At 47.2% G+C, this 25,050-nt stretch overlaps 1 protein-coding gene across 1 annotated transcript in view; it reads right to left on the bottom strand.

Annotated features, from left to right (window-relative positions):
• The window catches only part of LOC125623290 (antigen WC1.1), a 60,318-nt gene that overhangs the window by 18,349 nt on the left and 16,919 nt on the right, over nt 1–25,050 (bottom strand). The window contains exons 3-4 of the mRNA XM_075120332.1: nt 3,595–3,909; nt 3,040–3,345 (exon numbers count right to left, since the gene is read on the bottom strand). Of these exons, the coding sequence (XP_074976433.1) occupies nt 3,040–3,345; nt 3,595–3,909 (621 nt within the window). The remainder of the gene's footprint in view (nt 1–3,039; nt 3,346–3,594; nt 3,910–25,050) is intronic.

The following is a 25,050-nucleotide window of genomic DNA, read 5'->3' as shown; positions in this document are numbered from 1 at the left end:
TTCTCTCTCCGTTTTACCGTTTGTAAAATGGAGCTGTGACATTGCACTCTGTATGCTTTTGTGAAAGTATGCTGATGAGTGTGAATATAATGTAACTGAAATATGCTTCATGTAAAAGGTCTTTTGTAAGGTATCATTACAAAGATTATAATCTACTTAGTGTGGTCATCCTATTTGTACAAATGTATCACTCGTGTATCTGAAACTAGAAATATGAAATATAACTCTGAGGTCCCATTGTAGTTATGCACAGTGTGGGCCATTCATGGTGGTTTGGAATCTTAATGGCTCCCATTAACCAGGACAATCGACTGTAGATGGCTCTGTTTTACTTCTAAATCTTCCTGTATACTGGCAAGCAGGTAATGAAGTCTTACAGTGACATGTGATCATGGCACCTAAACTCGAATCCATCTTTAACCTGGTGCTTTTCCATTGAAAAGGAGGGGTGGGAACCCAGAGAGGAACAAAGGATTCCCGCCTTATGCAAAAGATATATAAGTGAGTGGAACAGAACAAAGGGGGCGGCCATCATGAGAAATCCCCTCGCTACCACCTGAGCTGGAACAAGGGCTGTACCAGGGAAAGGATTGTGCCCAGACTAGGTAGGCATCCAGTCTGTGAAAGAAACTTATTGAAACATCTCTGAAGGTGAGATTTTATCTGTATTCGGCTTAGATTTGCGTGTTTTATTTTATTTTACTTGGTAACTCACTTTGTTCTGTCTGTTACTACTTGGAACCACTTAAATCCTACTTTCTGAATTTAATAAAATCACATTTTACTTATTAATTAACCCAGAGTATGTATTAATACTGGGGGTGGGGGTGGTGGTAAACAGCTGTGCATATCTCTCTCTCTGCTTTATACAGGGTAAAACGGATTTATTCGGGGTTTGGACCCCATTGGGAGTTGGGCATCTGAGTGTTAAAGACAAGAACACTTCTAAAATTGCTTTCAGTTAAGTCTGCAGCTTTGGGACACGTGCTTCAGACGCTGGGTCTGTGCTGGAGCAGACTGGCATGTCTGGCTCAGCAAGACAGGGTGCTGGAGTCCTAAGCTGGCAGGGAAAGCAGGGGCAGAAGTAGTCTTGGCACATCAGGTGGCAGCCCCCAAGGGGTTTCTGTGATCCAACCTGTCACAGGAGCTAATAATAATACTTCCCCGCCTACTTCCCTGGAGTTTGGTGAGGCTTTATTAATGTCTGGAGAGTACTCTGAACACATAAAACTCTGCAGAAATGGTGAGTACTCTGGAGAATCAGGCCCTGAGGGTCTCAGGTTGCAGCCCAATCACCCCAAATAAGTCGTGAGTTGGGAATTTGGGCTTTAATCGTTGTAAGTACAATTTTCAAAAGCACCTAAATGATGTAGGAGCCTAAGTGCCATTTTCAGAAGTGACTTGGGCAGCAAGAGGGAGAAGTCTGTATGGTTCTTGGGCTCCTACGTTACTAGAGAAAATAGGATTTAAGTCTCTATGTCACTTAGGCCTTTTGAAAATGTTATTCTTGGGCTTCTAAGTGCCTAAGTCACTTTTGAAATGGACCTCATAAGAGTCTGCTATCTCCTGGGGTGTTATGAAGACAAATTCATTAATGTTTGTGGTGCATTCTCACACGACTGTAACGAGCACAACAGAAAAGCCAATGAAGAAATGAATAATTCTGTATTCAGTGCAGTGTTTGTACGGTCTGTAGAGTGAATAAGGCCCTGGGTCACAGGTTGAATGATGAGGATAAAAAGAAATATTCTACAGCTCCTCCATCCCCTGAGCACCATCCTCCCTGTGCACTGAAGGAGGCAGGAGCTGGGGGTAGGTAAGAATAATAGGATATGTTCATGCAATTAGACTGTATCATAATGTATATGCAGAAGGGAGGGTGGGGGACTGAATTAACATGATATAGATAACCTTAATTCTGGTATTTTCTAATTCTTGTGCCTTTGGCTTTGACTAAATGAACTAAATAATGCTGTTTATTTATTTTTATAAAAGCTAAATATTAGAGAGGGTCAACAACCGAAAATTTTTCCTGTGAAGTATTTTGAGTGCAGTATTTCAATTTTTAAACAGATCTGAGATACTGGGATGTGGAAATGGAATGAAAATTTTTGTTTGGACTCTAACTAAAATATTGATTCGTTTCAACTTTTGGTAAATGAAACATTCAATTTTCCATTCCAGGTTTTGGATGTACAGGTTTGCCACTTCCTCTCCCTTTCTATTTTTTCACACAATCAGAATATTAGGACTGGAAGAGACCTGAGGAGGTCATCTAGTCCAATCCCCTGCTCATCTTTTCTTCCACTGTAAAAAGTTAGAAAAAGGTAAAAATGTGTAAGAAAGGAAGAAAGCCGGGGAAAAAATCTTTGGAGTTTTTTCAATTGGAAAAGTGTGAAAAAAGTAAAAAAAACCTCAGTGAGTGAAAGCACTACTTTCTCTGTGGTGGGCTATCAAAAATACCCCCAGGAACTCACGTGAGAGAAAGGAAATGCTGATTTTCAGCAGTTTATAATTCAGCCAAACCTGGAAGGAATCTGACTACACAAGGAGAAGGCACCTCCCTGGCCCCAGCACTGACCCCTTCCCAAATTGCCAAGGCTCCAGCCATCAAGGAAGGTGCGAGAGCTTCTCAAGAAGGTGCCGAGAATATTTTATCATAGAAAGTGTGAAGCAAGCTCCATATTGGGAGTCACTACCAGCTCCCCCTCTAATTACTATTGGAGAAGGCTGGGGACAATGAATCGGTGACATTAATGTAACCCGAAGGACAAAGTGCTGCCCCTGCTCCGCTGCCCTACGTGAGGACAGAGTTGCTGATGTTTTTACTGGAGAATCCAGGGCTTTCCCCAGTCACAACTGTTCTTTTCTGATGATATTATTGACTTAAATGTTATCTTTAATACATTTACTGTTATTTTCTGTGCTTTAGGATCTAGCTCCCCCTTCCCTTGCTGTGTCCTGAGGTTCCCCTGCTCTGGGGCAGCACCACACACTGAGGGGCAGGTGTCCTTAATCCAGCATCTCTCTTGCACTTACCTGAGCAAATCACACTGGCATCATTGTCGTGTGAGCACTGAGAGGCCCCCAGGGCAGTAACAGGGCAATGGCCCAAATGGGTTTCAGTCCCTTTGCAGTGAAATGTGTCTGTCCAGACAGAGCCAGTTCCCTTCCCAAAATACCCTCCTCCTGGGTTTGATACAGCGAATCCGCAGTCGAGCTGACGACAGAGCACGTTGGCGTCTGGTAAATCCCAGCGTGAGTCACAGAGGGTTCCCCAGGCACCAAGAACCTGGATCTCCACCCTTCCTGAGCACGCTGTGCTGCCGTTCACCAGCCGGAACCCTGTGTGCCCCGGGGAGAAGGGAGAAGGGGTTTAGAGAGGGAGCATTTAAGATATTTTATATTAAATAATAAAGGAAAGGAAAGTTGGGGGGATTGAACCCATTCCCATTATATTGAGTTGTTTAGGTTTTACTGGAAGCTGGTAGCAGCTTTGTTATCCCAGCTCCCTACAGAGTGAGATCATTTTTTTGCTGCACCCTACTCTAGAATACACACCACTGGGATTTTAGAGACCTTGTAAATTCTTACGTGAGCATATGACACTTGCATCATTTGCATGTGAGCACGTCTGACTCCCGTGTGATATCCTGGGACAGTACACGAGGTGTGACTCATTCCCTACACACTGGAATTCCTCAGTCCAGATTGGTCCATGTCCTTCTCGGAAATGAGCTCCTCCTGGGATAGATAGAGCTGTTCCACACTCTAGTCCATTACAGATAACACTGGCAGCTTTGAGATCAAAGTGTGCATCACAGATTGTAGCCCAAGTGTCTCCATGTCTTACTTCCACACGTCCTGAGCAGGCACTGTCCCCTCCAACCAGCTGGAGCTCAATGTGTCCTAGAAAGCCAATGAAGGATGAAAATTACAAAGGAGCCTTAGGGAGTTAGGTGTTCCACTGCCTTAGAACTTTGGCCAAAAGCCCATCCTGGTGCAGTGGGACAGTGCAGGCAGCAATTAGACATTTAAAAAAAAAAACAATGTACAACAAATGGAAAGAGGGGAATTTAATAGCAATCGATATACATTGGAAGTTCTGAGATGTAGAAAATCAATAAGGGAAGCTAAAGCTATCAGGGAAAACTCCACAGTTGGCAGGGCTAGGAACAATAATGACCATTTTTTTCAGTATATTAGGAGTAAAGACAAACAAACAAACAAATCCTAACAAAGGTGTAGCCCATTACAAATGGAGATGGTAAAATAGTTTATAATGATGCAAATAAGGCAGAAGTGTTCAATAAACATTTCCGGTTTTGAATAGAAGCAGGATGTGTATTCAAAGTATGTGAAGAGGGTGAACCACTCTGCAGTCTGTTGGTAACTAAGGAGGATGTTAAAAAGTATCTAGTAGGGATAAACTTTTTTAAAAAATCATCAGGCCTGAATATCTTATAAAATCTTGGAATAAATAGAAATGTAGGACTGGAAGGAACCTCACAAAGTCATCTAGTCCGTCCCCCCACACCAAGACAGGTTTTGTATACCTAGTCCATCCCTGATAGATGTTTGTCTAACTTGTTCTTAAAAGTCACCAATGATGTGTGTGACGGGTTCGGTCACAGACACCCCCTTGGGACAGTCACCTCACATTCTGAAATTACCTCTGAGCCCATTTTCCCCACCAGCTTGGGACTCCAGAACCCTGCCTTGTTGAGCCAGACATGCTAGCCTGCTGCAACACAGACCCAGATCTGGTCCACACCCCAAAAGCTGCAGACTTCAACCAAAAACTGCTCAGCAGCAGTACCAGATTTAAGATGGATTTAAGATGGATGTCATGTGAGACCTCATTGTTCATTACCCACAGGCTGGCCCACACGTACACAGGAAGGCTTACAGGTAAATAAACCATCTACAACCAATTGTCCCAGTCAATCGGAGCCATCAAGATTCTAAACCACCATAAATGGCCCACACTTTGCATAATTACAATCGGACCTCAGAGTCATACTTCATATGTCTAGCTTCAGATACAAGAATGATACATACATACAAATAGGAGGAATATATTCAGTAGGTTATAACTTTTGTTATGATACATTACATGAGACCTTTTGCATAAAACATATTCCAGTTACATCATATTCACACTCATAAGCATATTTCCATAAAACATATGGAGTGCAATGTCACAACGGGGATTCCACAACCTCCCTTGTTATCTTGTTCCAGTACTTAACTATCCTTATAGTTAGAAAGTTTTTCCTAATATCTGACCTGACTCTCCCTTGCTGCAATCTAAATGGATTACTTCTTGTCCTACCTACCCATTGTAGAGAGAAAGCCCAAAACTGGACACACTGCTCCAGCGGAGGCCTCACCAGTGCTGAGTACAGCAGGACAATTACCTCCTCTGTCTTACATATGACAATTCTATAAATAAAATGCAGAATGACATTTCCTGTTTTCAAAACAGCATCATCCATTTCAGTCTGTGATCCAGTATAACCCCAGAACATTTTCTGCAGAACTGCTGCTTAGCCAGTTATTCCCCATTTTGGATTTTTTGCTTTTGATTTTTCCTTCCTAAGTCTAGTACTTTGTACTTGTCTTTACTGAATTTTAATTTACTGATTTCAAACCAATTCTCCAATGTATCAAGGTCATTATGAATTCTAATACTCTCATCCAAAGAGCTTGTGACCCCTCCCAGGTTTGTGTCATCCACACATCGTATGAGTTTATTTTCTACTCCATCATCCAAATCTTTAATGAAAATATTGAATAGTTCCAGGCCCAGGAGAGTGATATTATTTATGTATCCATAGGAACACAGTGACCAGAGAGAAAAGTGTTAAGGCAACTAAAGGCCAACGGGCATATGTCTTACCTAATCCTCAGCATTTCCCTCAAAACCTGGGCTGGCCCAACCTATCCCAGGTACCCCTGCTTCTGGGGACTGGGTTTCAATCTCCTTCCCTGCAGACCCTGCCTCTCCCTCTTTGTTCATCAGGGCTCTCCTTTTCATAGTTCCCAAGCTCTTTGTTTAACTTTCCCACTTGAAGGGCCCCTCCCCTCTCCCAAGCTAGGGGGGTTATGCCCAGCTTGGTCAGAGGCAAAAGTTCAAAGGCCTTGACACCCGTATTGTCAGTTAAGTACCAGTGACTGGGTTCTCTGCAGCCATTGTCTGCCTTGCTGGGACATGTGGGGAGATCCAAGCAAGGAGTTACTCTTTGAACCCTGGTAGGAAATGGCAAAACAGCAATAAAAGAAACAGAGGTACACATAATATATGTAAACATACAGATATTTCCCATGGTCTTCACAGGGGTCCTAGTGGACAAGCAACAGAACTAGAGGTCCCAGGGTGATGCTGTGAAAAGGCTACGGTGATCCTTGGAGGTTTAAGCAGGGGAGCAGTGAGAAGAGCTGGCTGAAATGCAGGATTTCCAGCTCACAGGAAATTTTGCTATTTCAAAACTTCCTGTGAACCAGAAATCCCCTCCAAAATTTCTTCTGGAAAAACCAACACATGGTGTGTCCGACATGAAATTTGCTCCCAGGGACACCAGCAGATGCTGAGTGACACTGACATTCTTGTCAGTTTCACAGTGCTAAGAGAAAAACAAAAATGTCAATTTCTCTCGCATTGCAGACTGCCTTGGACTGGGGACCCCTGGGCTTCCAGACTCCTGGGCCAGCTGGTGTCCCAAATAGGCAGCTGGCCTGGGAGTCTCAAAGCTCTGGGGTCCCCAGTCTGGTGTAGTCTGCAACGCAGGGCTGCCCCAGAGCCGCAGACCTTGGGAATCAGGATCCCATCCCAGGATTTCTAAATTCCCTGCTGTGGAGCTGGGAGCTGAGCTCTGGTTAAAGCCGGGACTCCCTTCTCCATGGCAGGGTTGCCCTGGAGCTGCAGACGACAGAAGACCAGGGTCTCTGGTCTTGGGGCAGTCTACATGGTGCAGCTATCCCAGAGCAGCTGACCTGAGAAGACTGGGGTACCTGGCCCCAAGGCAGTCTGCATGACAGGGCTGGCTGGAGCCCCCCAAGCCAGCTGGCACTTAACCATGCAGGTTTCTGCCACAACCCTGCCTGTGGTCTAGAGAAAGTTCATTGCACCCGACTCACTTTCATGGGAAATGTCCAGTTCAACAAACCCGCATTTTCCAATGAAGCTCTATTTTGTTGGATAATTTCTGACCAAGGACATGATTTTACCTCTGTATACAGTATGGTGAGACCGATACTGCATCCAGTGTGTTGTCCACATTTTAAGAAAGATGTTAAAAAAAAAAATGGAAAGGGTGCAGAGAAGAGCCACAAAAATGATTTAAGGACTTGAAAATATGCCTTCTAGTGAGAGATTCCAGGAGCGCCGTCTGTTTATTTTTAATAAAGAAGACCAAGAGGTGACGTGATTATACTGTACAAGTACTTTAGTGTAGAAGTACTTGCGCAGGGAGAAAACACTGGTATGTAGAGGCCTCCTTAGTCTAGTGGAGAAAGACAAAACAAGAACAAATGGCTGGAAGTTAAAGCCAGACACATTCATATTAGAAGTAAGCCATACATTTTCCATAGCGAGGACAATTAACCATTGGAACAAACTAAAAAGGGAAGCAGAAGATTATTCACTCCTGAAGTATTTAGATGAAGACTGGATGCCTTTCTGGAAGATGTACTTTAGCCAAACAAAAATTATTGGGTTCAGTTCAAGAGTAACTGGATTAAATTCTGTAGCCTGTTACCAAGGAGGCCAGACTATATCATCTAAGGCTTCCTTCTGCCCTTAAAATCTATAAAGCTATGTATCTAAAAGGAAGTCAAGCACTCAAACATTCAGAATGCCAGACGCGTGCTGTCCTCTGTAACCTTAATTCGCCCCTTTTGTATTTCCATTGTGATACTGTCTTTAATTACACCATCAAATGCTATTTTTGCCCCAGGACCCCTGCCTCACTCGGTGCACAGGACACGTGGTGCTGACTGAATGGGTGGATGGTCAATCGTTCTTTTTATACTCATTGTGCAATGTGTGGCCCCAGCCCTTATGTGCTCCACGTCATCCAAACTGAACTCCTAAAACAGAATTGTTCATTTCCTCACAGGCTTTTCTGTGGTGCTCATTCCTATGGTAGCTGAGAGCTTCACAAACATTAAAAAATTTCTCTTCACAACACCCCTGGGATGCAGGGAAGTGTTGTTATCTCCATTTTACACATGGGGAACTGAAGCCCAGAGACACTATGGCCAAAATGATCAAAAGTGTCAACTGATTTTGGGTGCCCAACTTGAGACACCCAGGTCCTGATTTTTCAGATTCCTTAGCATTATACAGCACTTAGTATGTTCAGAGCAGAACACCTACTGCAGGGGTGGGCAAACCTTTTGGGCCGAGGGCCACCTCTGGGTGGGGAAATTTTATGCAGGGCCGAGGCAGGGGGTTGGGGTGCAGGAGGGAGTGTAGGGTGTGGGAGGGGGGGCGGTGTGCAGGAAGGGGCTCAGGGCAAAGGATTGGGGCAGAGGAGGGGTGTATGAGGGGGCTCAGGGAAGGGGTTGGGGTGCAGGAGGGGTGCGAGGTGCAGACAGGGAGTTTGGGGGCGAGGTGCAGGAGGGGATCGGGCTCCGGCCTGGCGCCGCTTACCTAAAGCAGCTCCGGGGTGGCAGCGGCACGCACCGGGGCCAGGGAAGGCTCCCTGCCTGCCTGCCCTGGCCCCACGCCGCACCGCTCTGGGAAGCGGCCGGAACCACATCCCTGCATGGCCCCTGGGGGAGTGGGTGCACAGGGCTCCATGCGCTGCCCTTGCCACGCCTCCAGGTACCTCCCCTGAAGCTCCCATTAGCTGCGGTTCCCTGTTCCTGGCCAATGGGAGCTGCGGGGAGCGGTGCCTGGAGGCAAGGGCAATGCATAGAGCCCTCTGCCCACCCACCCCCCCAGCCCGGGGTCCTAGGGATGTGGTGCTGGCTGCTTCTGTGGGGCCTGTGGCACCATGGGGGGCAATCCCGTGGGCCAGATCCAAAGCCCTGAGGGGCCGGATCAGACCCATGGGCCGTAGTTTGCTCACCCCTGACCTACTGACTTCAGTTTACAGCAGCCTATGCTCAGCACTTCTGCAACCAGACCCCCACGGTTACAAGGGGCCACCCATAAAATGAGGAACACAGAATTAATGACCACCTGTGAAATATTTGGTTTCAGAGACTTGCCAAGCATCACATAGGATCTCTGTGGCAGAGGCAGGGAGAGAATCCAGTTCCCCAGGGCAGGATTCAGCTGCCTTAACAAGAGACCCTCCTTTCTCCTTCTGCAATCCCCTGCCTCACACACAGCACACTTTGCAGTTTCTGCGACCAATGAGGCAGGGTCCTACACAGACCAGCCTCCTTCACGCCACAACCAACCCTGATCCAGAGCCCTGTCTAGCACAGGCGTAGTTTGACTGCTATATCTGGGGGGGACAGAGAGCACACAGACACAGACACAGACACAGACACACACACACACACGCACACACACACACACACACGCACACACGCACGCACAGACACGCACACACACACACACACGCACAGACACGCACACACACACACACACGCACACGCACACACGCACGCACAGACACGCACACATGCACACACACACATGCACACACGTGCATGCTGAAGCCAGTTATCTTGGCTCACTGACTCTTCCTCCCCCCCCCCCCCCCCCCCCCCAGCCTGGAGTGGTCTCTGGGCTGCCAGGGCTGGGGGCGGGGCAGGACGGCTCCATGGGTGAGCCCCAGCTGCTGCTGTCTGCTGCAGCGACCTGAGCTTGGGAGCAGTGGCCACTCCAGCACCGGCTGTTGCAGAGATGTTGCTGCTCTGGGGCCTCCCAGGGCCGTTGCAGCCGCCTCCCTGCTGGGGCTGCTGCTGCCGAGGGGACGCCACATGCTGGGCTCCCGCTCCCCGCTCCCATTCCTCTCTCTCCTTCTCTTCCCATCCCACCCCCTTCCCCTGCCCGCTGCCCGTGCCCCTCCCCCTTTCCCAGTGTCCTCTGCCCCGCTGCAGGCACTCACCGCTTTACGGAAACGGGCAGGCACTAGGAGCCAGGCAGCCGTGCACAGCTGCAGAGCGACAACCCGGAGCAGCTACTCTCCGCCTCAGGAGAAGTGGCTCCACCCCCCCGCCCCCGTTCCCTGCACCGACCCCGCGTGCCCCCCCCATGGCTTTCCTCTGCCAATGCCCCCCTGCACCCTCCCAAACTATGCCCATGCTGTCTGTCCTGTGCACTGAATGAGGCAGGGGTCTCATGGAGAAAATAGCTTCTTATCCTGTAATTAAAGACGGTATCTTAACGCAGATGTACAAGTGGGCCACAATAAAGTTACAAAGACAACTTTAATTCTGCCATTTCGTTATTTTTTACAGCTCAACTTTGCAAACTTAACGTTCCTTAAAAGTAATGTTTTGTGCATAATTTCCTAGGTTTTTAAAAAAGCAAACTGAAAAAACGGAAGTTCCAAGATGCGGAATCATGTTGCCACCCTCCGGATGCCACCCGTCTCAGTTTTACCCGGACAGTCCGTTTTTTGGCTTCTGAGTCCAGGTGTCATTTAGGGTTGCCAGGTGCCTGGTTTTCTACTGGAAAGTCCAGTCAAAAAGGGACCTAAATGACACCTGAACCAAAAATCTGGTTTCCAGGCGGGGGGGGGTCTGCTCTCAGTCTCCCGTAGCCCACTCTGGCTCCTTATTCCAGTCTCGTCACCCAGTTAGTCTTAGAGTCCCCTGACACCCTGGTTCGTCATCTGGTCTGTTTCCTCACCCATCTCCAGTTCCTCCCCATTGGTTCCCAGTCCCAGACTCCTCCCCCAGTCAGTCCCAGTCTCCCCCAGCTCCTTGCTCAGCACATCACAGTCTCTCCCCACCCACTTCCTGTTCTAATTGCCCTGCCTAGCCAGTCCTAGTCTCTTTTCCCCTCCTCCCAGGACCAGTCTCCTTGCCCAGCCAGTCCCCATCTCCCGCTTTCTCTCCCAGTCCCAGTTTCTCTCCATCCACCAGCCTCCAGGCTCAGAATAGTCCCCCTGCATCCTTATCCTCATCTACTTTCCCCTGCCACCCTGGTCTGCATTCAGTTCAGGTAGCTTCCTCCTCACACTGCCTGGGCCCAATAGGTGGATACAGTCTCCCTCATCTCCGTTCTAGTGACTGGTGCCACTCTGGCCCACAGCAGCCAGGAGCATAATTTCAGCATAATTTTATTGGTTACACATCTTGCCACGGCTGCAACCCCTCTTTGGGGACCATCACCTTGTTGCAGTGAAGGGGCTTGTGTGCTCCAATGATCCTCAGAGCTAAGCTGTCAGGAGCTTCATTTTTCTTCAAATTTGGTATATTGAGAAGATTCCGGAAGACTTGAGAAATGCTAAAATTGTTACCATCTTTAAAAACGGAGATAAGTTGGATTGTGGAAATTATCGTGGCATTGACTTGCTATCTGCAGCAGGGAAAATTCTTGCCCGTATACTCTTAAACCGATTACTTCCCCTTGCTGAGGAAATATTGCCACAATGTCAGTGCAGTTTCAGACCAACTGACATGATCTTCATTGCCCACCACATCCAGGAAAAATCTCAGGAGCAAAATCAGGACCCGTACATGGCCTTCATCGATTCGACAAAGACCTTCGACTCTGTCAATTGCAAAGCCCTGTGGAAGGTGCTGGCCACATTTGGCTGCCCTCCAAAATTTATTGAGGGCCTAAGGCTTCTTCATGATGAGATGACTGCCACCGTTCTTTGTAATGGCCTGGAGATGGATGCTTTCATCATCAAAACTGGGGTTAAGCAAGGATGTGTTATTGCAGCAACCCTGTTCTCCATGTATTTAGCAGTCATTTTGGTCCTTGATAAAGACCTCCTCCTCACTGGAGTTGACATTCAATACAGAATGGATAGGAAGTTTATTAATATTTGATGTTTCCGCTCGAAGCCTAAAGTCCACAGGACATCCCTTACTGACCTTCAGTACGCTGATGACAGTTTCATCATCACACACACTGAGAATGACCTTCGGTCCATACTAGATTTTTTTGCATAAGCTTACCGAAGCCGATGACTCTTACTCACTATCAAGAAAACTAAAGTGCTCCATCAGCCTGCTTCAGGCCTTCCACATGAACCACCACAAATCACCATCAAGGGACAGACTTTGGAGAGAGTTGAGGACTTATGTTACCTCGGTAGGCAACTTTCTTAACATGCAAAAATTGACAGTGAGATCCAGCACAGGATCCAGTGCGCAAGTGCTTCTTTTGGGAAACTGCTCTGGTGCATTTTCACAGACCATGACCTATAGAAGGACACTAAGATCTAGGTCTATGAAACAACTGTTATTCCTATACTCCTTTATAGATGCAAAACCTGGGTGACCTATCGACAGCACCTCAAGAGTCTGGAGAGGTACCACCCACGATGCCTCTGGAAGATCCTTTGCATCAAGTGGGAAGATCGCTGCACTCACACCAACATCCTCACTGAAGCGAATGTCACCAGCATTGAAGCAATGAGCCTCACTCACCAACTCTGCTGGGCTGGACATTGTGTGCGGATGCCAGACTCTCGCCTCCCAAAACAAGCCCTCTACTCTCAGCTCACCCATGGTTGGAGATCCCATGGTCGTCAGAGGAAACTCTACAAAGACACACTGAAAGCGTATCTCAAGTGTGGAAGCTGGGAAAGAAAGAGGGTTTAAGTGCAGCCATTTAAGTGTCAGAGACAGAGCAACAATTGAGCTAAGTCTTAGCCTAATATCGCGAGACCTGTAGAAGCAGGGCTCATGTCAGAAGCGAATGGGAAACAGCAGAATAGTCAGTGTGACCTAGCCTTGAGATAACAATGTTTTGAGAAGAGAAAGTGAGAAAATACTGGAATAGATAGTAAATAGCCTAAATAAAATGTAGATATTTTTAATTTATGCACATCACAAAGAGGTATAAATGCTTGTTTGATTTTGCTTGTACTTTGAAGAAACTGAGGCAGAGATGCTCTCTGCCAGCTGTATTCTTCCCCTGCAATTGCTCGAAAAAAGCTGTCTCTGATTTTGTTGCTTCCTACCTGAGAGTGGAGTTCATTTTCTTCCACAATATTTCGTGCCGTGACTCGGATAGCTACACCCATCTGAGGCAGCGACCGCTACTATGGACCGTCCCCCTTCGAACCCCAGGCACGAACTCAAAGCTAAGAGACCTTTTGAAATCTCTATAGGGTATCAGAGGAGAACTGACCATGGGGCCTGCCTGGGTCTAGGATTGTGTGACCCTATCCTTTTCCCATCCTCGGACGGTCTATGTCCATTCCCTTGACCTCTTTCCTCTCTCTCTCCTCCCCGCCTGAAGGAGGGTTATGAGCCACTGACTGGTCTGACCATCTCACTGAAAGCAATCAGAGTAAGCGGCATTGTTCTCTCTGAGATTAGCCGACGCTCTTTGCTAAAGGGAGGTGTAGGAGGGTCATGGACATCCTCAATAAATCTTTCCTGTGTGAGTGCCCGAGGAGTGGTGTGGTAATTTTAGCTTTATGAGCCGCTGACTCAGCGGACAGGATAGAGACGTGTCTTAGTTTATGAGCCGCTGCAGCGGACAGGGCACCCCCACACGCTTAGAAAATGGGTGGAAATCAGTCCAAGACTACTCCTGCTCCACCGAAGGGAATGCCTGCTTATTTTATGTATGTGCATTATAGTCCCGGGACCTGTAAGTACTGGAATTTTTACATGTGTGCTGATTTATCTAAACAATTCCCACTCGAAGGTACCTTCGATTTAAATAAGATTGTCCGCCTCAGAGGCGCTCTTGTGTCACCTAAAATCCCTGATGGGCAGTGGGAACAGTTTGTTTATTGGTGGGAGAAAGCTACAAAGAGACTCCATGAGTCTCGGGTGCGAAGTTTAAAAGATTCCCAGGAGAAATTAAAAACTCAGATGCAGGAGTTAAAAACCAGGTGTAAGGCAACTGGATGCTTTCCAGCCAGAGCAATCTCATTATCTCCCTCAGCTCCTTTGTATCCCCAATTAGTTAAGACTGAGAGTGAAGAGGAAGCAGCTGAGGACATTGTGGACTTTTTCAGTGCTGCTCGGCAGACCGCGGTGCCTCCTTCCCCACTTCCCCCTCCACAGGCTGTGCCGCTTAATGATTTTCCAGCAGCAGCAGCAGACTCACCGGCAAATAATAGAATCATAGAATATCAGGGTTGGAAGGGACCTCAGGAGGTCATCTAGTCCAACCCCCTGCTCAAAGCAGGACCGATCCCCAATTTTTGCCCCAGATCCCAAATGGCCCCCTCAAGGATTGAACTCACAACCCTGGGTTTAGCAGGCCAATGCTCAAACCACTGAGCTATTCCCCCCCCGATCTCTGTGTCTGCTGAAGAGATCATTCCTTCTGGAGAGGAAACCCGTCTGCTACCCTATCTTCCTCAAGGGTCGGGGGCTGTTTCTGATTCTACCAGTGCCCCACTTGACTTCTCTCCCCCAATCTCCAGCCGCACTAGGAGACAACAGGACCAGTCAGCATTACTCCAGGCTCCCTTAAGACAATTGCCGGGGAGTGGAGGGGACTTGATCACAGTGCATGCCCCTTAGAAACCTGGTTAAGGAGTTCCCTAATATTAGAGACGAGCCAGAGAAATTTAAAGAGGAACTCCGGACAGTGATTCAATATTACAGTCCATCATGGGCTGACATCAACCAACTCTTGTGAGTAGTTACAGCTTCTGAGGTCTGACAACAACTATTTGATAAGGCCTGATGGCCCAATACCAATCCTGGAATGGGGTATGCCCTGACTCAGGCTAGGGAGAGCCTAGTGACCGCCATTCCTGACATTTGTCCCAGGAAGATGGATTGGACAAAGATTAACAACTGTAAACAGAACAAGGGCGAGTCCCCCGCTGACTAAATAAATAGCCAGAGCTTCGCGAACCAGCTGAGCGGCGGCGAACCAGCTGAGCAGCCGGGGACAGCAGAGCAGCTCACAGCAGGAGTTTGCCTGGGAGTTCGCCTGGAGTGAGCCCAGTGAGGCTTACGTCTTGCAAACTGCTCTGAGGAAGCTCATAGTAGGAAGGTGATATGGAAGGGGGGGGGGGGTTCAGCTGTTGTGACCTGCACTGGATGTGCCATGTTTGTCTTTCTTCCACAGGACAGAAGCGACTTTGTCTGTACAAAGTGCAAGCTGGTCTCCATATTGGAAGAGAAGATTGAAGGTCTGGAGCAACAGATAACGACCCTGCGTTGCATATGAGAAACTGAGGATTTTCTGGACAAAACTCAGGATAGGCTTCTAGGGGCACAAAGCTCTAAAGATATAGAGCAGGTTGCACAGAGGAGCCAAGAGGCCAGTGAACAAGCTTGGCAACATGTGACCTCCAGAAGAGGTAAGCGGAATGTCCGGGTTCCAGTAACACAGACACAGGTAACTAACTGCTTTCATGTTCTCTCCACAGGTATCGTTGCGGAGAGTGGACCAGATGATATGTCTGGGGCGAGAAAGCAGAAGGAGACTCCGCTGGTTGGAAGGCATGAGATGCGATGTCCTGAGGTTGGGGGTTCCATGACCACCACTCCCAAGAGGAGAAGGTGGGTGGTGGTGGTCGGGGACTCTCTCCTCCGGGGGACTGAGTCATCTATCTGCCGCCCTGCCCAGGAAAACCGAGAAGTCTGCTGCTTGCCAGGGGCTAAGATTCGCGATGTGACGGAGAGACTGCCGAGACTCATCAAGCCCTCGGATCGCTACCCCTTCCTGCTTCTCCACGTGGGCACCAATGATACTGCCAAGAATGACCTTGAGCGGATCACTGCGGACTACGTGGCTCTGGGAAGAAGGATAAAGGAGTTGGAGGCGCAAGTGGTGTTCTCGTCCATCCTCCCCGTGCAAGGAAAAGGCCTGGGTAGGGACCGTCGAATCGTTGAAGTCAACGAATGGCTACGCAGGTGGTGTCGGAGAGAAGGCTTTGGATTCTTTGACCATGGGATGGTGTTCCATGAAGGAGGAGTGCTGGGCAGAGACGGGCTCCATCTTACGAAGAGAGGGAAGAGCATCTTTGCCAGCAGGCTGGCTAACCTAGTGAGGAGGGCTTTAAACTAGGTTCACCGGGGGAAGGAGACCAAAGCCCTGAGGTAAGTGGGAAAGCGGGATACCGGGAGGAAGCTCAGGCAGGAATGTCTGTGAGGGGAGGGCTCCTGCCTCATACTGAGAATGAGGGGCGATCAACAGGTTATCTCAAGTGCTTATATACGAATGCACAAAGCCTTGGAAACAAGCAGGAAGAACTGGAGGTCCTGGTGATGTCAAGGAACTATGACGTGATTGGAATAACAGAGACTTGGTGGGATAACTCACATGACTGGAGTACTGTCATGGATGGTTATAAATTGTTCAGGAAGGACAGGCAGGGCAGAAAAGGTGGGGGAGTAGCACTGTATGTAAGGGAGCAGTATGACTGCTCAGAGCTCCGGTACGAAACTGTAGAAAAACCTGAGTGTCTCTGGATTAAGTTTAGAAGTGTGTGCAACAAGAGTGATGTAGTGGTGGGAGTCTGCTATAGACCACCGGACCAGGCAGATCAGGTAGATGAGGCTTTCTTCCGGCAGCTCACGGAAGCTACTAGATCGCATGCCCTGATTCTCATGGGTGACTTTAATTTTCCTGATATCTGCTGGGAGAGCAATACAGCGGTGCATAGACAATCCAGGAAGTTTTTGGAAAGCGTAGGGGACAATTTCCTGGCGCAAGTGCTAGAGGAGCCAACTAGGGGGGGCGCTTTTCTTGACCTGCTGCTCACAAACCGAGTAGAATTAGTGGGGGAAGCAAAAGTGGATGAGAATCTGGGAGGCAGTGACCATGAGTTAGTTGAGTTCAGGATCCTGACGCAGGGAAGAAAGGTAAGCAGCAGGATACGGACCCTGGACTTCAGGAAAGCAGACTTCGACTCCCTCAGGGAACGGATGGCCAGGATCCCCTGGGGGACTAACTTGAAGGGGAAAGGAGTCCAGGAGAGCTGGCTGTATTTCAAGGAATCCCTGTTGAGGTTACAAGGACAAACCATCCCAATGAGTCGAAAGAATAGTAAATATGGCAGGCGACCAGCTTGGCTTAATGGTGAAATCCTAGCGGATCTTAAACATAAAAAAGAAGCTTACAAGAAGTGTAAGGTTGGACATATGACCAGGGAAGAGTATAAAAATATTGCTCGGGCATGTAGGAATGATATCAGGAGGGCCAAATCGCACCTGGAGCTGCAGCTAGCGAGAGATGTCAAGAGTAACAAGAAGGGTTTCTTCAGGTATGTTGGCAACAAGAAGAAAGCCAAGGAAAGTGTGGGCTCCTTACTGAATGAGGGAGGCAACCTACTGACAGAGGATGTGGAAAAAGCTAATGTACTCAATGCTTTTTTTGCCTCTGTCTTCACTAACAAGGTCAGGTCCCAGACTGCTGCGCTGGGCATCACAAAATGGGGAAGAGATGTCCAGCCCTCTGTGGAGATAGAGGTGGTTAGGGAGTATTTAGAAAAGCTGGACGTGCACAAGTCCATGGGGCCGGACGAGTTGCATCCGAGAGTGCTGAAGGAATTGGCGGCTGTGATTGCAGAGCCATTGGCCATTATCTTTGAAAACTCGTGGCGAACGGGGGAAGTCCCGGATGACTAGAAAAAGGCTAATGTAGTGCCAATCTTTAAAAAAGGGAAGAAGGAGGATCCTGGGAACTACAGGCCAGTCAGCCTCACCTCAGTCCCTGGAAAAATCATGGAGCAGGTTCTCAAAGAATCAATCCTGATGCACTTGCATGAGAGGAAAGTGATCAGGAACAGCCAGCATGGATTCACCAAGGGAAGGTCATGCCTGACTAATCTAATCGCCTTTTATGATGAGATTACTGGTTCTGTGGATGAAGGGAAAGCAGTGGATGTATTGTTTCTTGACTTTAGCAAAGCTTTTGACACGGTCTCCCACAGTATTCTTGTCAGCAAGTTAAGGAAGTATGGGCTGGATGAATGCACTACAAGGTGGGTAGAAAGCTGGCTAGATTGTCGGGCTCAACGGGTAGTGATCAATGGCTCCATGTCTAGTTGGCAGCCGGTATCAAGTGGAGTGCCCCAAGGGTCGGTCCTGGGGCCGGTTTTGTTCAATATCTTCATAAATGATCTGGAGGATGGTGTGGATTGCACCCTCAGCAAATTTGCGGATGATACTAAACTGGGAGGAGTGGTAGATATGCTGGAGGGGAGGGATAGGATACAGAAGGACCTAGACAAATTGGAGGATTGGGCCAAAAGAAATCTGATGAGGTTCAATAAGGATAAGTGCAGGGTCCTGCACTTAGGATGGAAGAATCCAATGCACCGCTACAGACTAGAGACCGAATGGCTAGGCAGCAGTTCTGCGGAAAAGGACCTAGGGGTGACAGTGGACGAGAAGCTGGATATGAGTCAGCACTGTGCCCTTGTTGCCAAGAAGACCAATGGCATTTTGGGATGTATACGCAGGGGCATAGCGAGCAGATCGAGGGACGTGATCGTTCCCCTCTATTCAACATTGGTGAGGCCTCATCTGGAGTACTGTGTCCAGTTTTGGGCCCCACACTACAAGAAGGATGTGGATAAATTGGAGAGAGTCCAGCGAAGGGCAACAAAAATGATTAGGGGTCTAGAACACATGACTTATGAGGAGAGGCTGAGGGAGCTGGGATTGTTTAGCCTGCAGAAGAGAAGAATGAGGGGGGATTTGATAGCTGCTTTCAACTACCTGAAAGGGGGTTCCAAAGAGGATGGCTCTAGACTGTTCTCAATGGTAGCAGATGACAGAATGAGGAGTAATGGTCTCAAGTTGCAGTGGGGGAGGTTTAGATTGGATATTAGGAAAAACTTTTTCACTAAGAGGGTGGTGAAACACTGGAATGCGTTACCTAGGGAGGTGGTAGAATCTCCTTCCTTAGAGGTTTTTAAGGTCAGGCTTGACAAAGCCCTGGCTGGGATGATTTAACTGGGAATTGGTCCTGCTTTGAGCAGGGGGTTGGACTAGATGACCTTCAGGGGTCCCTTCCAACCCTGATATTCTATGATTCTATGACTATTTAGATAGACTGACAAAAGTTTTTGAACAACATTTGGGGATGAATCAACCAGCTAGCAATGCTAAAGAAGCAGTAGGGGCTGTTTTTGTTCAGGGACTCTTGCCAAAGGTTAAGCGGCAGTTGAAATTAATCTGCATCAGCTGGCAAACTAAGCCTCTTTCTGAATTGGTGATATTTGCCAACCACTGTACTGCCTGTATGGAACAGAAAAAGGAAAACATGGAAACAAAACTTTTGGCCCTACAGCTGCAAACTTGTCAGCCTAGAGGCTGTGGGATACTGAGGGGTGGGCGAGGAAGGGGAAGAGGGAGATGGAGAGGTCCCTCATATCTTCCCCCATCAGCGAACACCGCATGCCACTTCTGTGGCCAGGAGGGACACTGGAGAAACGAATGCCCGAACCGACCTCCTCTGAACCACCCACCCCCATTCTCAGACCCTGATGTACCTACCTTTGTTCCACAAAATAATCCTTATTAGGACAGCCTGAGGGAACATAACTGCATCATGAATCCTTTGCTTCCTATCAATGAAGAAGGCCCGTACATAAATTGTGAAATTGCAGGACAATCTGTAGCTTGCCTTGTAGATACAGGTGCTAGCAGATCTGCTTTACGGTCTGCTGAGTTTTCCTCTGTTCCCTTGTCATCTTCTTCTGTTAATACAGTTGGTATTTCAAATCAGCCTGTTCCTCATCCTGTTACCAAACCTCTTTCTATTTCTGTGGGACCTATTTTGGATCAACATGCCTTTTTGCGTAGTCCATCTTCTCCTGTAAACCCGTTAGGAAGAGATCTATCATGTAAATTGGCAAAAAGAAAAGGAGTACTTGTGGCACCTTAGAGACTAACCAATTTATTTGAGCATGAGCTTTCGTGAGCTACAGCTCACTTCATCAGTTATAAATTGGGTTATACCATCTATTGTACACCAGATGGCGTATTCTTAGAAGTTCCTGATGAGAATACCAGTCTGGTACTGGCAAATGCAGGAGCCAGCTCAAGTAAACTCAGCCCTTAGCAGTGACCTTGCTAACTTGTTATTGCAACTGCCTGCTTGCCTTTGGTCTCAGCATGCAAACAAAGTGGGGCAGATTCAAACTGCACAACCAGTTAAAATCCTGGTTGACCCTTCTAAGCCTCTTCCAAGGGTACCACAGTATCCACTGCGCCCTGATGCAGAGAAAGGTATAGCCCCAGTAATAGATTCTTTTTTACAGCAAGGTATTGTTGTTCCTGATATTAGTTCTTGTAATACTCCTATTTTCCCTGTAAAGAAACCGGGGGAACATACTTATTACTTTGTTCAGGATCTCTGTACGGTTAATGCTGTTGTGTTGACATCTTTTCCTGTGGTTCCAAGCCCGGCAACTATTTTATCTTGTATTCCTTCTGCAGCCACTTATTTTACTGTTGTGGATCTTTGTTCATCTTTCTTTTCTATTCCTATTCACCCTGATAGCCAGTATTTGTTTGTCTTTACCTATAAGGGACGCCAATATACCTGGACTCCTTTACCCCAAGGGTATACAGAATCACGCTCCCTGTTTTCTCAGATCCTAAAAAAGGATCTGAATGATGTGGTCTTTCCAGGAAAATCTGTACTTATACAATATGTGGATGATCTTTTGCTTGCATCTCCTTCCTTTGATTCATGTAAAACTGATACTATGGTTCTCTTAACTGCTCTTGCTTTAAAAGATCACAAGGCCTCCTGGGAAAAGCTTCAGCTAAGCCAATCTAGAGTGCACTACCTAGGTCATGATATTTCATCTGGGTCTCGTCATTTGTCAGACTCTCGTATTACAGCTATTCTAAAAATGCCTAGGCCTTTTACTATATCTCAAATGCAAACCTTTCTTGGCATGACTGGATATTGCAGACAGTGGATTTTGGGTTATGCTACAATAATCAAACCACTTCAGGAGTTAACTAAACTGGGCACCCCTGTGCCACTTTTGTGGTCTCAGGAGGTGGAACAAGCCTTCGTAATTATTAAACAAGCTCTTTCTAGTGCGCCTGCCCTAGGACTCCCTGATTATGCTAAACCATGTATTCTTTTCTGTCATGAGCGGAATAGATTTGCTTTGGCTGTGCTAACACAGAAACACGGAGATAAATACCGTCCACTGGCTTATTACAAGACTGCGTTGGATCCAGTAGCAACTGGCTTTCCACCATGCCTTAAGGCAGTTGCTGCAGCTGCCCTGGCTGTGCAATTATCTGAATCTATTGTTTTAGGCTCACCCTTAACTGTTTCAGTACCTCATGTTGTAGCAGCTCTTCTGTTAAAATCTAAGACACAGCATTTATCTACTTTTCGACTTACCAAATATGAGCTTATTCTGTTATCTTCGTCTCATATTACTTTGGCTCGTTGCCCCATTCTGAATCCTGCTTCCCTGTTACCGGGACCTCAGGATGGAGAGCCCCATGGTTGTGTGTCTGTTAATTCTCTTCTTACCCACCCAAGGGAAGATCTTACTGATGTGCCTTTGCAGAATCCTGATCTTATTTATTTTGTGGATGGTTCTTGTTTGCGAAATTCTGAGGGAAAATAGGTTGCTGGTTATGCTGTTTGTTCTTTATATTCTGTTGTTGAAAGTGCTTTCCTTCCCTCTGTCTTTTCAGCTCAGGTGGCTGAGCTTATAGCCTTGACACGAGCACGTATTCTGGCACAGGATCAAACCATTACTATTTACACTGACTCTCACTATGCTTTTGGAGTGGCTCATGATTATGGTGTACTTTGGAAACACAGAGGTTTCCTTACATCCTCTGGTTCCCCTATTAAGAATAGTCAGTATGTATCTGCTCTTTTGGATGCTCTTTTGTTGCCCAAAGCTGTTGCTATTGTAAAATGCATTGCTCATCAAACCCCTCAGGATGAAGTTACTCGTGGAAAAGCTTCGGCTGATTCACCCGCCAAGGAGGCAGTCCTTTCTGCCCCTCAGGTTGTTTTTATTTTTGACTTAGTTCAGCAATCTCCACTGGCTTCCCTCGACGACCTTGCTAGGATTCAAGAGATGGCGTCAGAGACCAAAAAACGTTCTTGGAGTGTTGCTGGGTGCATTTTACACCCTGACCATTTTTGGCGCTTCCAGGACGGACGGCTGGTTGCACCACGGATGCTTTTGCCCTATCTTGCTCGCCTGCATCATGGGATATCGCATGTGAGCAAAGAGGGGATGCTTGCTGCAGTGGGACGCAATTGGTATGCCCCAGGTTTTCCTTCTGTGGCCCAGCACTACTGCCAACAATGTTCAATCTGCCTGCAACACAATGTTGGTAAAGATGTTAAAACCAGACAAGAAGCCCATCCCCCTCTGTGGGGACCATTTGTAAATATTCAGATTGATTGTATTCAAATGTCTAAATGTTGTAATTATGAATATGTATTAGTTGATGTTTTTTCAAGCTGGGTTGAGGCCTTCCCCTGCAGGAGGGCAGATGCCACGTCTGTTGTGAAAATTTTGCTCAAAGACTTTGTACCAAGATTTGGTATACCTGGGTGTATCAACAGTGACCGTGGCACTCATTTTACTGGACAGATTGTAAAGGAATTATGTGCAGCCTTGCAGATTCAACACAACCTCCACTGCCCTCACCATCCACAATCTGCTGGGACAGTGGAACATCACAATGGGATTATGAAAAACAAACTGGCTAAGATTTGTGCAGAGACAAACCTCAAATGGCCAGATGCCTTGCCGTTAGCATTGATGAGCATGAGGGCCACTCCCAACAAAAAGACTGGACTTAGCCCACATGAGATTTTGACAGGGAGCCCGATGCGACTTCCAGTTGCGACCCCACTGGCCCTTGCTCAGATGGACATTCATTTGATGGATGATATAATGTTAATTACTGCCAGGCACTAATGAAATGTGTTAAGTCTTTTTACTCACAGGTGAAGGAAGCATTACCCAAGGACCCTGAACAGCCTTGCCAGTCCTTGGAATCAGGAGATTGGGTCTATGTAAAGGTCCACCAGCGAAAGAATGCTCTGGCTCCACGCTGGAAAGGCCCTTACCAAGTCCTGCTGACTACCAACACCGCTGTGAAGTGCCAAGGACTGACTGCCTGGACCCATGCTTCTCACTGCAAAAAGACCCCTCTGCCGTGAGGTGATTTGACATCAACTGCTGATCAGCTTGTTTCTACTTCTGTTCCTCCTCCTGAATGGCAGGAGAAAAGGACAAGGTGAAGTGCTAGTAACCTCTCCCTTGTCCGCTGATGAAATCATTGTGTCGTCAGCATTTGCTACAGAAACCACAGCACTACAGGATGATGTGCTGGTAATGTCTCCCCTGTATGATGCTGGAACACAACTGTTCCAGGAAAGAAGAAAAAAGAAACGCTCGCTCTGCAGAACCTGCCAAAGCCCAGGAGTTCCTGACTACAAAGGACATGAAGAACTGGCCCGCATGGAAGAAACGGAGTATTGTAGGCTGGCAGGGAGGAAACTGTAACCAGTCTTGGGAGTGTGGTGTTCATTGGATTTTGGGGTTTATTCCATCGACTGTGACCTGTGCTGTTGGACAAGTACCCTGGGAATGCACTGCTCTCCGTAATTGTCTTTCAGATGAAGAATATCAAAAGTGCCTTATTGCCACAACCACTACCCCTGTCATTATCTCCATTACCACTACCACTCCTGAAACATAGCCAGATACAGACAATACTATCTATTCTGATGCAACCCAATGGCCAAGGCCTTCACATGTTAGTGCTTTATTTAAGTATTGTTTGGAAAATTTATTTTTTAAGGTTCAGGACATATCATATGAGCGAACAAATGAATGGAGAACAAATGGATCAGTAGAAATAGACGTATATGACATTACCACAAATGACTCTAGGGAATTTGAATTTGAGATAGATGGGTTTTATGAAGGGGTTGATATGATGGCCATTCCAAGGGTCTGTAGTGTATTGGGAGAAAGGGGCCCTTGTTATTTAGTTACCCAATTAGTAAATAACCAGACTCATACTCAGAGAGTATGTTCTGCCACTGGAAATTTTACCTGTACTGAAATGATCCCAGTAACTAATAATTTAACCTGTACCATCTTACAATATACCCCTTCTTATGCTATTGATGTTAATGCCGCTCAAAAGTATTTGAAAATAGTTAAACAACAGATGTGGTATAATGCTATCCCCGAAAGAGATGTACTAGGACATCAAATAACCATAATTAATGCCACATTTGGGACTGTGAAATTCACCCTGCCCCTATCCAGCTTTCAAATCACTTCCATGTATCCCAATTTTTCCAAGGGAGCTGCTATCCAGCTAGAACAGCAAAGAACATGGGTCTCCTCTAGGAAGAAAAGAGGCTTAGCTGGACACTTATGGGATGGTGCAAATAGTGCAGCAGCAATTTGGAATATTCTTAAGGGCCAACAACATGATGAGAAATTTGGACAACTAGAGACAGCCACTGGTCTTATTACTGGAGCACAACTGACCCAGATGCAAGCTGGAGTTGGTGAATTTACATATTATTTCCGCCTTAGTTTGATGACCCAGGGGCTGTTGACAGGAATGGTGTTGAATATCACTGAGGCAGGAAAGGAATTGCAGTGGGATGTAGCATGTTCAGAGCTGCAGGATTTCCTGAATGACCAGCTAATGACCATTCAGAGTGATCTTGAGCATCAGGCTTGGCCCACTGCCCTTACTAGTGCTTCAGCAGTACCATCTGATTTGTGGCCATGGAGACATACTTGGAGATTTTCAGGATGGAGTTGCAAGTACTCGCAGTGCTCCTTCCAGGCACATGGGCTGGTAGGAGGGGTGTGTGCTCCTACATACCGAATCCTGCCTGGTCCGTGGGGAGGATGCATGTGGGACTCGATTATTCACCGTGACGTCTGGGCAATTAGACTACCTGGTATGCCTAGCTGATTTGTTGTTAGTGCTCCTGGA

Source organism: Caretta caretta, chromosome 1 (assembly GCF_965140235.1).
Source record: "Caretta caretta isolate rCarCar2 chromosome 1, rCarCar1.hap1, whole genome shotgun sequence".
NCBI lineage: Eukaryota > Metazoa > Chordata > Testudines > Cheloniidae > Caretta > Caretta caretta.
Note: the sequence above shows the minus strand (reverse complement) of the source record. Positions and strands in the feature narration are given on the sequence as shown.